The 10506-nt window shown below is 43.6% G+C and overlaps 1 protein-coding gene and 1 long non-coding RNA gene across 2 annotated transcripts in view; one reads left to right on the top strand and one right to left on the bottom strand.

Moving 5' to 3' along the window:
• LOC310710776 overlaps positions 1 to 10506 on the bottom strand; it is a 43937-nt gene that overhangs the window by 31133 nt on the left and 2298 nt on the right. The window lies entirely within an intron of this gene.
• MYOM3 (myomesin 3) overlaps positions 4458 to 10506 on the top strand; it is a gene marked incomplete at its 5' end in the record, with an annotated part of 59416 nt that continues 53367 nt past the window's right edge. Inside the window, 3 exons of the mRNA XM_083511755.1 lie at positions 4458 to 4655; positions 8904 to 9038; positions 9620 to 9694. Coding sequence (XP_083367881.1) covers positions 8932 to 9038; positions 9620 to 9694 — 182 coding nt within the window. The remainder of the gene's footprint in view (positions 4656 to 8903; positions 9039 to 9619; positions 9695 to 10506) is intronic.

Below are 10506 nucleotides of genomic sequence, written 5' to 3'. Positions count from 1 at the left end.
CAAACTTAATTTGTTCCGCAGGTCCGTTCTTAACCTGAAACCGTTCTTAACCTGAGGTACCACTTTAGCTAACGGGGCCTCCTACTGCCACTGCACCACCACCACACGATTTCTGTTCTCATCCTGGGGCAAAGTTCTTAACCTGGGGTACTACTTCTGGGTTAGTGGAGTCTGTAATCCGAAGTGTTTGTAACCCGAGATACCACTGTATAGGAAGAAAAATGCCAACATCCTTTGAAATTTTGCAGTAGTGGCAGACTGTAAAATTTCACTGAAGCCCTGTGAGACACCAAAATCCGGGGCCCCCTCTCACCTTCCATGGGATGTTATAATTGTGACACCTCCTGCAGCGCCTAATAAGCTCTTCACCGCTTGCGCTCCCCTTTGTTTGCAGTGTGGTTCTCTAGCCAAGTAATTTGTAAGAAAATGCATAAACTAGGGTAAAATATGCATATAAACACATAGAAATGACATAGAAAAATGCATTATCTTAGCGGGAATTTGCACTAAAATGCAGGTGAATTTTCAGGAGGACTAAAAAAAACCCACAACCACAACAACACACTTTCATGTGAAAAATGTAGAGAACTGAACTAAAATTGGACAAATGAGAAACCAAAATGGCCAAGTCCATCCCTGTTCAAGAGAACTGGAACTCTTTGCTAGGAAGTCCATATGGTGACCTGGCAGCAGGTAAATGGGTTTTTATTCAGACAGAACTTTGCCCTGATAAAATAAAAAAATTCCTTCCAGTAGCACCTTAAAGACCAACTAAGTTAGTTCTTGGTATGAGCTTTCGTGTGCATGCACACTTCTTCAGATACACAGGAGATTTCCTGGCAGCGAATACTGAATGGCGTGTATCTGAAGAAGTGTGCATGCACACGAAAGCTCATACCAAGAACTAACTTAGTTGGTCTTTAAGGTGCTACTGGAAGGAATTTTTTTATTTTGACTATGGCAGACCAACACGGCTACCTATCTACTACTTTGCCCTGATAAGTTGATTTGTCTGTGGCTGGTATGTTGTAATTCGTTCATCTGGCTGCTGTCCTTATTGATTTTAGCCGCATGTTTCATCTGCCGTTTTTGTTCCTTTTTCATTACTGTTTTGCTTTTCCCTTCTCTTACTGTTTGGTAGCTGCTTTGGGCACTCTTTGGTTGAAAGGAGGGGTCCAAATTTCACAATAAACATTGAATAAATCAATATTTATATACAGTTTTCCTGTGAGTTAGGGAGAGCTATGAAAATGAACATTCTGGAAGTGGTTCAAAAAGTCTCTTCAGTAGGCGGGAAGGCCTTCTCAGCTTGCTGGAGCACGCTTTAACATCTACGAGATACAAAGATATGAACCACCTAGAGGTTATAAAACATGCCCCATTAAGTATGAGTCAGATATTGCACCTCATATGAGGCCACTCCCAAGTGAAAGAACATCACGTCACTAAGGGGTTGCCAAATGTTTGGGGCCCATGGGTACATTTGCAAACTGGAGGAACACAAGCTGCAATTATACTTGAAACAAGCCTTAACCAAAGTAGAACACTTCTTCCAAGCCTAGTTTCAGCTAGGGAGGGTGGGGAACAGGACCCTGCAGAGAAGGCCTCTGTTTGCAACTTATGACCTAAAGCAGTGTGTGAAAATAAATAATATTTGCTACATAGATATCTAGTAAATAGCAGGTCACAGCCACAACTTATATTTCAAGCACATTTAAAGCACATGGCTTCGCCACAAATAATCTTTGCAACTACAGTTAACAAAACTACAGTTCCTTCCTTCCTTCCTTCCTTCCTTCCTTCCTTCCTTCAAGTCGCCATGTGCTTTAAAAGTGTGCTAAGTGCACTTTAGATATACAGTAGTACCTCAGGTTAAGTACTTAATTCGTTCCAGAGGTCCGTTCTTAACCTGAAACTGTTCTTAACCTGAAGCACCACTTTAGCTAATGGGGCCTCCTGCTGCTGCTGCGCCAGAGGAGCATGATTTCTGTTCTCATCCTGAAGCAAAGTTCTTAACCCGAGGTACTATTTCTGGGTTAGCAGAGTCTGTAACCTGAAGCGTATGTAACCTGAAGCGTATGTAACCCGAGGTACCACTGTATGGGTATGGCTCAACCCCAACGGGCATATAAATGCATATATTAGTGAAAGTAACATACCAAAACACATTACATTGGGGGAAATTGCTTGCACAAATGTAAGCCCTGGTCAAAACTACACACAAAAATGTGCTTATTTGAATAAATTTGCACAAAAGTGTTGATGAATTTCCACGAGGACTCTTTAAAAAAAATCACAAACATGTGGTAATGTAGAGAACTGACTGGAAAAATGAGAAAGTGGGAGAAACTGAAATCCACACATCCCTCGTCAAGAGAGAGGCTGAGTGGTCGTGACCCTAAAGGAAGGGGCATGTGCCGCCGTCTGAAGCTTGGGGAAACGTTTAGTGGGATCATCATCAGTCCATTTCCTCCTTCCCTGACCCTGGGCAAGCAGCTGCAGATGTTGCTGACAGCCCAGCCGGCCACCTGTTGGTTTCCATGCAAGGACGGGGCTTTAAAGGGTGCAGGCTGCCCTGCCAGGGGCCGCGTTCCAAGCTCTTGATGTGGGATGCTTTTCTGAGCAATAGCCCGGGGATCCCATGTCAGCAGCATGCCAGGTGATGCCACTCAGCCAGTGATTAAATGCCACGGCGGAGCCTGTTCCTGCTCACTTTTTAAAAAGGAAACCTCACACACAGTACCATCAGTGGGGACACCACTGGACCAAAGGCGGGGAGGCCTTCCATTTGAAGGAGCGATACAAAATGGAGAGTTCACTGGTGGGCCCACCTTTGAATTAGGTATTATCAGGGACTCCAGCAAACCTTTGTTTGTTTGTTTGTTTGTTTCAACCCAGGCCACCCTCCAGAATTATGAAAGGTGAAGGCTTCTGGTTCAGGCGTGGTTGTCCTTTTTTCTTTGTTTTCTTATAAATTTGCGGGCCTTGAGTCTCTACAGCTGACACCATGTCATGCAAGGCTTAGTGATAAGGAGTCTTTGGCCCTCCATATGTAATGGACTACAACTCCCATCAGCCCTTCTCTTAGAATCATAAAATCATAGAGCTGAAAAAGATCCTGAAAGAGCAACCAGTCCAAGCTCATGGTTGGCAATCCAGACTCCTCTTAAAAAACCTCTACAGTGGTACCTCGGGTTACATACGCTTCAGGTTACAGACTCCGCTAACCCAGAAATAGTGCTTCAGGTTAAGAACTTTGCTTCAAGATGAGAACTTTGCTTCAGGATGAGAACAGAAATTGTGCTCCGGCGGCGCGGCAGCAGCAGGAGGCCCTGTTAGCTAAAGTGGTGCTTCAGGTTAAGAACAGTTTCAGGTTAAGTACGGACCTCCAGAACGAATTAAGTACTTAACCCGAGGTACCACTGTAATGAGTCCACAACCTTCTGGGGCAGGTCCAGTCATTCGGATATTTAAAGAAGGACAACAGGAAACTCCTGACTCCCCCCAGATACAACGAGGTCCAGCGCAATCTATTTATTTGTTTAACAAAATGTATATGCCACCTGATTGTAGTAAAGCATTGAAATCATAAATGAAAACAGTTTCAAACATTTAAAGATAAATGTTCTCAGAGTCAGGGCGAGCCAGCCCATGAGGCGATGTGAAGCTGTCACTTCAGGCAGCAGATCTGGGCCTAAGGAGTGTGCCACTCGCTGCCAGTGCCACATCCTTGCCCCAGCTTCCACGGGCGCACCCTGCCACTGTGGCTGGTGCCCCCCACTGCCTCCTCTGCCACAGGCATGCCCCGCGAACACCATGGCCACCCTTTCTGCCACAAGTGCACCCCACTCCACCATGCCCCCATCATGGGTGTGTCCACAGTTCTCAACTGCAACCGAGGAGAAGGAGGTAACAAAATGTCCCAGCCTGGCCCTGCTCACAGTGGCCAGTCAGGTGCCTGTGGGAAGCCTGCAGGCAAGATTCAAGCACAAGAACGTTCTCCCCTCCTGGAGTTTCCAGCACCTGATACTCAGAGGCATATTGTGCCCAATAGTCAATAAAACCCTGCTTTGCATATAAACGTAGTGCAAGCGATCAGGATGAATGTTCAATAAACAGGTAATCTGGAGGAGCCCTGCTCTCTCTCTCCCCATTCCCTCTCGACCCGCCTCTCTCACACACAGAGCATAAATCCACAGATTTGTTGATTGGCTAAAATTTGTGCAAATAAATCTTTCTGAGAGCCCAAACAGAAGAAATCCGTAGAGTCTGGGCCTGGAAAATCAGCCTGCAGCTTTTCTTCCTTGTTCTGCTTTGACAATGGCCATGAATACTTCTGACCTAGAAAAATGATCTTGCTTTACCCGTGCAGAGAGCTGTTAGGGGATCATAAATCCTAGATAGTTCTCTCCATTGTCATTGAAATGACATGAGATAATGCTATATTTAAGGCTGCAAGGGTGGGCAGTTTACCCTTGGACACATTCTTCCCGGGACAGTCATTCTTAATGCCATCAAGCAGGGGGAAGGCATCCTTCCTTTTGTCCTTTAGCTCTCTTCTTCAAGACTAGCTCCCTTGCCAACCTGCTCTCTGATTTTTCTCTACACTGGGATAGCAAAGTCAAGATTTAGAAGATCCCCCAACTTCAGGGAAGGTACGTGATTCCTGCCACCTGCCCCAAACTTGTATCTTGCTTTAAAGATTGCTTGTGATTCTTGTCGTATGAAAGACTAGCTGATTTTCATTGTTGCTGCTATTCTTACATTTTGTTTCACAGGAATTCTTTTGCTCTGTTTTAAATTAAATATAATTTTAATTTAGCATGGAAGGAAAATGCGGTTCCTCCCTATTCTTGAACTAAAAAGAATGCTCTGTTCTTTTATTTAGCTCAGATCTCTTTGATTATTGCTATTTATCATTTCTGTCATACTTCACACATCCTATATTAAAACCACCCTGTGAAGCAGCGGGGTGTTATGGACATAGGGCAACATCACCAATCCTAGTTTTACAATCCCAGTTTGCAGAGCATGTGCCAACTCTAATTTGCTTAGCAGATGAAAGGGCACACTATGGTTTCCTGCAACCAGGAACTAGAAGTTCCTAGTCTTGATTGGCAAGAGAGGGCAGGAACAATGTGGACGAATGCATAAGATTACGCACCAGATTCAGCCAACGTGGTGCACTAACAAAAGCTAGGACAAGGACTCCTGCTAGAAGAATGGGGCTGTCCTCCCACTCTGCTTCCCCTCCCCAAAAAATCTGCCCTGGATGGTGAGAACCACCAAAGCAGTATGTGGGGAGGAGGAATGCTTGCACTGATGGAAAGACCATATTAGCACATCGTTGAATCGCACCCCAAGACTACTCACTCGCAAGATACTAAACCATAGCTGCCCAAAACGGCTGAACCACCAACCAGTGTCATGGACAAAGAGTGTTTCCATTGGCACTCCCATCTCAAAACCCATCAAATTTCCTAACTTCACCACCTTGTCTCTCCTCACTTGCCTCCAAGGAAAGCAAACCCCCAACTTGAGTGTATAGCCAAAGTATTTATAGAAAGGGAATGACTGGAGGAGGATCGAAGCAGCTACAATCTCCACTTCAGGGTCTGCACATCTGTTCGCTTGCACTCATACCCTCTGACATTTCGGGAGGGCAAAGCGGGACACCTTCCCTCCCACCCGATCTTCCTGCTCCTCCCCATCTGCCCAAACTCCATGCTCCTTCTCCCACCTGATTTATGCACTCTTTCTGGCCTCCACCTGCCTGATCTTCATGCTGCTTCTTCCCACCCCCCATCACCCGCCCATCTCTCATTGCTCCAAAACCTCAGCCAGGACCCAGTGTTCTCACTTATTTCTCAGTATGACAGTACAATATATGAACAATGGTCCACAGCAGGTAACCACCTTCAGAGTTGCTGCACCCCACCCACCCCACCTTTCCATCTTTAATGCCTCTAACTCAACGGCAACAGCAATGTTTCAAATGGCCCCGGCTAAGGTCAGCAACACCAATGAAAAGAAGAGTTTGCTGTGACTGAGCACCAGCTTCTGCCAATGGCGACGCAAAAGGAGAGTGGTGGTGCTAAAGAAGGTGTAGGGGGCTTGGGGAAAAAAATCTAATGGAGGCAAAGGTAAGAGAGCATCTTTCAGCTCTGTTTTTTTGGTGCTGCGCTCTGGTGTGAGCCAATTGACTCGCACCACAGCGCGGAACTAAAAACTACACGTCTTTTGGTCCCAAATGGGACATTCAAGATTGGGATCAGGAGTCAGGAAGGCTTCTGTTAATCCAGGATGTCCTGCTTAAAACGGGACAGTTGCGTAGTATGCGCTAAGCCATTGTGTGCTTAGCATTGTGTGCCAATACGGAAAAAGGAGGCATTTAAAAGAAAACTGAATGAATATGCCCTTTCTGAAATAATAGGGAAGATGAAACACAACCATCCCTTCTCCAAATTTTCCAGTGCAGTGCTCCAGCCAAGTAATGTGTACAAAAATGTAAGTACTTGGGTAAGGTGTGCATAGAAATCAGAAGCAGCACATCCCATTGCACTGCTTGTGGCCAATTGGGTAGTGCCACCCTGCCCTGCCACTGCCACCTTGGGGGCTTCCATGGCTTGAGATGGTGGCCTCACCTGTCCTAATGGCTGGGCAGGCCCTGATAGACATGCATATATTGGTGAAAATAGGATACTTTAAAGGTTCGGTTAGTGGGGAAATGCTTTGCAAAAATGTATATATTAGGCAAGTTTTAATATTAGGAGAAATTTGCACTAAAATGCTGATGACTTTTCACGGTGACTTCTAAAGAAAGATTGCATACTGTTGATGAAACGTGAAGGACCGAACTTAAGACTGGGGGGAAGGGGAAGAAACAAAAATTGTCAGACCCTTGTCATCCCTCTCCACACAGAACTAACCTCTCCTGTATTTATTTATTTACGGGGTGACCCTCGTTACAAATCAGTGAAGCATACTGCATGTTCTCATCTCCTGAACTTCTTGTTAAATCATCTAGCAATGTATACCAGAGTACAGCAAATCCTTCAAGACGAAGGCATTTATTTCTGAGTATGTGAAGAGGACTTGCTCATGAGTATATTGCTGGAGTCCCAGAAATGGCACCATTGAATGCCCTCCCACTTGGTGCCTGGCAACAGCCTCTCCCCTTCCAGCTTTTAAAATTGAAAGGGGTGTTGTCTCTTTACTGGTGGCTGTTTAGGGAAGTGCCCGATATGGGGCGGGGGCGGGGGTGTCTGTTGCCTGCTTCTTTGGTCTGTGTTTTGTTTTCGTCAGTGTATAGGTGATTGCCTGTTTCGTGGGCGGCAGCAGTCTTTCTTTAGTGAAAATGAATTTTGTGGAGCCCGCAATAGTTCCTTAGATTGCCAAATGTGCCACGTGGCCCCTAAAAATCAGGGACTCCAAGTACTATATATTTAAAGCCACACCATATCACTTTAAACCTTTGTGATTTCCCCCAAAGAATTCTGGTTACTATAGTTTATTTGCGTAAGAACGCAAAGAGCACCTAAGTGGATCAGTCCAATGGCCTATCTAGTCTAGTATCCTATTCTCACAGGTGACTCTGGGATTAAGCATAACAAGACTTATGAGGAGACCCCTGGTCTCCTCACAGAGCTATAATTCTCAGAGTGGTTTAACAGTTAATGCATAAACTTTTGCTATTGCTATCTAATAACAGGTGTGTGTGTTTCCTCAGTAGCAGGAAAAATATACCATGTGTCCACATTGTGTCCACATTGTACTCTCTTTTTGCAAAAGTCATTTTGAAGGTACCTGCAAATTTTACCACATAACTTTCTTTCTAGGAGGGCTAGAGACTAATGTCTTTTTTTAAAATGAAAGCTCAGAGTCTGGGGAACTTGCCCAGCAGCTCCAGTGTAATCCTTCAAGGGCACTGGGTTGGTGACCTCAGTGCTAGGTGTTACAGATATCAGGTTACACACCTGGGATTCTGGACTAAAGAAGCAATGACCTCATTTTTTATAATGTACAGTCTAAATAATGTCTTAATTAAATCTAAATAAAGTCTATAATGTAATACTAAAGACTACTAATTTATTTATATCCATTTCGCAGCTGCTAAGTGTTATTTTCATCCCGAATTAAAGACAATTGTCTTTCCACTTGCTGCAGTTCTTATGCTTCCTCTTGCCTGAGCCCTGTTGATGCAAGAGTGATGGGAACACATGCACAGTTAAGTCTGAGTGTTTTGTGTTCACTGCAACAGTTTAACACATGGGCTATTTTAAAACCCGTTACTTGCATCCAAGCGTAAACAGTTTATTAAAAGTATTAGCCTCAGATGTTCTAATTAAAACAGAAAATGCATCTTCCAAACAGAACTTGAGACACACAATAAAACCAACATGCCAAAGACAAAAAAAACCTATTTAAATCCAGTGAGTTAAATGGGAGTTTCATTTTACAGATTTGGAGACTGTGTTGTCTATGAAGTATTTTGAGTAATTTCTGAGATAATTCACCTGAATAATTTATCTTGGTTTTAACATATCTAGGTGGGGCTTATTGTCTGTTTGGTTGTAAGTTGCTTTGGGTTATTATGGGCAAGAGAAAGCAAATAACTAATTAACTAACTGAATGAATGAATGAATGAATGAGTGAGTGAATTAGTATGTGTCTTCTTCAACAGGGATGGGTAAATTCATCAATTTTCAGTTCTCTCGGTTTCTCATTTTTTCCAAGCAAGTTCTTTACATTTTTCACATCATTTTCCATTTTCTTTTCTAATGTTCTCATAAAAATACACCAGCATTTTAGTCTGAATTTTTCAATACATAAAAATGTCTCTATGCAATTTTGTATTTTTGTCTGTTATTTTCATGAACATTTGATGTTATTGTTTCTGACAGGAATTCCCTCCCCCTATAAGTGTCCATCATGGAAATCCGAAGCTTTTCCCACCACAGGGAAGAGGAGCAAAAGGAGGAGAGGCACAGAAATCTACAAATGAGCTCTAGAACAAGGAAGGCAAAGTTCAGGACCAGGTTAGCCAAGGAATGAATGAAATGACAAAACCCAGTGCTCTGAAGTGATATATATATATATATATATATATATATATATATATATATATATAGCGTGTGTGTGTGTGTGTGTGTGTGCGCGCGAGCACACACACACACACTAACAGTGAATGCCAGAATTTCAGATAATGTAAACCTTTTGTGATAAATTTTGTGAATTCACGAAAACTAAGAGCGAAGCTTTGGAAGATTCACAAAACTCATTAGGGATTGCTAGCATTCCCATGAGAATGTCACTAAAGTTTGGATATTCAGCATATCAGATGAGTGGAGTTGCCATTTGTAATGCCAGGAATCTGAATTTAAGATTGGACAAATGGGAAACAGGGAGAGACTGAAATTGGCAGATTCACCCATCCCTGAGTATAGTGCTGTTGTATTTAGAAACAGGCTGGGGGTTTTTGGCACCTCTAGTCCATGTGAAACATTTTTGTTTTTGAACTTGTCCCGTTACATATCTCCCTCGCTGCACCTTGTAGTACTTCTTTGGTATTCATGAAATTTTTCATTTCTATCTGCTTTCTCAACCTTGGGGGCAACAGTGAAGAAGAAGAGGGCTTCACACGTCTGGATTTGTCCATAGCATCTGCACTTGCATTGACATCGGAAAAATCATGGTAGGTCCAGTAGCTTACTAGAGCAAACTTTTCCAAAATTCTAAAGCATAATGAGTTCACTTAGGGTCAGTTATCTTAGTGATGGAACTGTGTACATTTGCACAAAATCTGTCTGCTGCGTGAATGTGAACTGATATCACCAGCAAATCTTTGGACGCATTAATTTTCTGGAGCCATACCTGCGAGCATAAGAAGATAGTCATGCGATGCCCTCCAGATGTGGTTCAGCTCTAAAAAATCCCTGGTTATTGGCCATGCTGACTAATGTGCGTTGAGAGTTCAAACGTATCTGGAGGGTACCATATTGGCTACCCGCCATCTAGAGCCCTGCTCATAGGTTAAGAACATAAGAAGAGCCTACTGGACCAGGCCAATGGCCCATTTAGTCCAGCCTCCTCTTCTCACAGCGGCTAACCAAATGCTTGTGGGAAACTGGCAAGCAGAACATAAGCACAAGAGTCATCTCCGCTCCTGTGGCTTCCAGCAACTGGTATTCAGAAGCATTAGTGCCTCTGACTGTAGAAGCAGAGAGAATGAAAAAGGATAAAGATTGCTAGTTCGGGCAAAACCTGTGTGGGAATGTTCAGGGGCCCCCAAGAGGATATATATTGTTTATTAATATCCTTCCTAACTTGCACTAGCAAGTGTTAGAATTCCTGCTCCATGATTGCAGTCATGGGATTGTTGTCTATCGCATGATGGTGTATGTTTTGACTCCACAGAGTGGGAAGTGACGGAGACAGGATGTTTGTGTTACTGTGTTCCGTGAAGTGGGACTATTGTCCTTTGTTCTTTCTCTTTGCTGTCTGATG

Source organism: Podarcis liolepis (assembly GCF_965112155.1).
Source record: "Podarcis liolepis genome assembly, chromosome: 7".
Taxonomy (NCBI): domain Eukaryota; kingdom Metazoa; phylum Chordata; class Lepidosauria; order Squamata; family Lacertidae; genus Podarcis; species Podarcis liolepis.
This window is presented reverse-complemented; position numbering and strand designations above follow the sequence as displayed.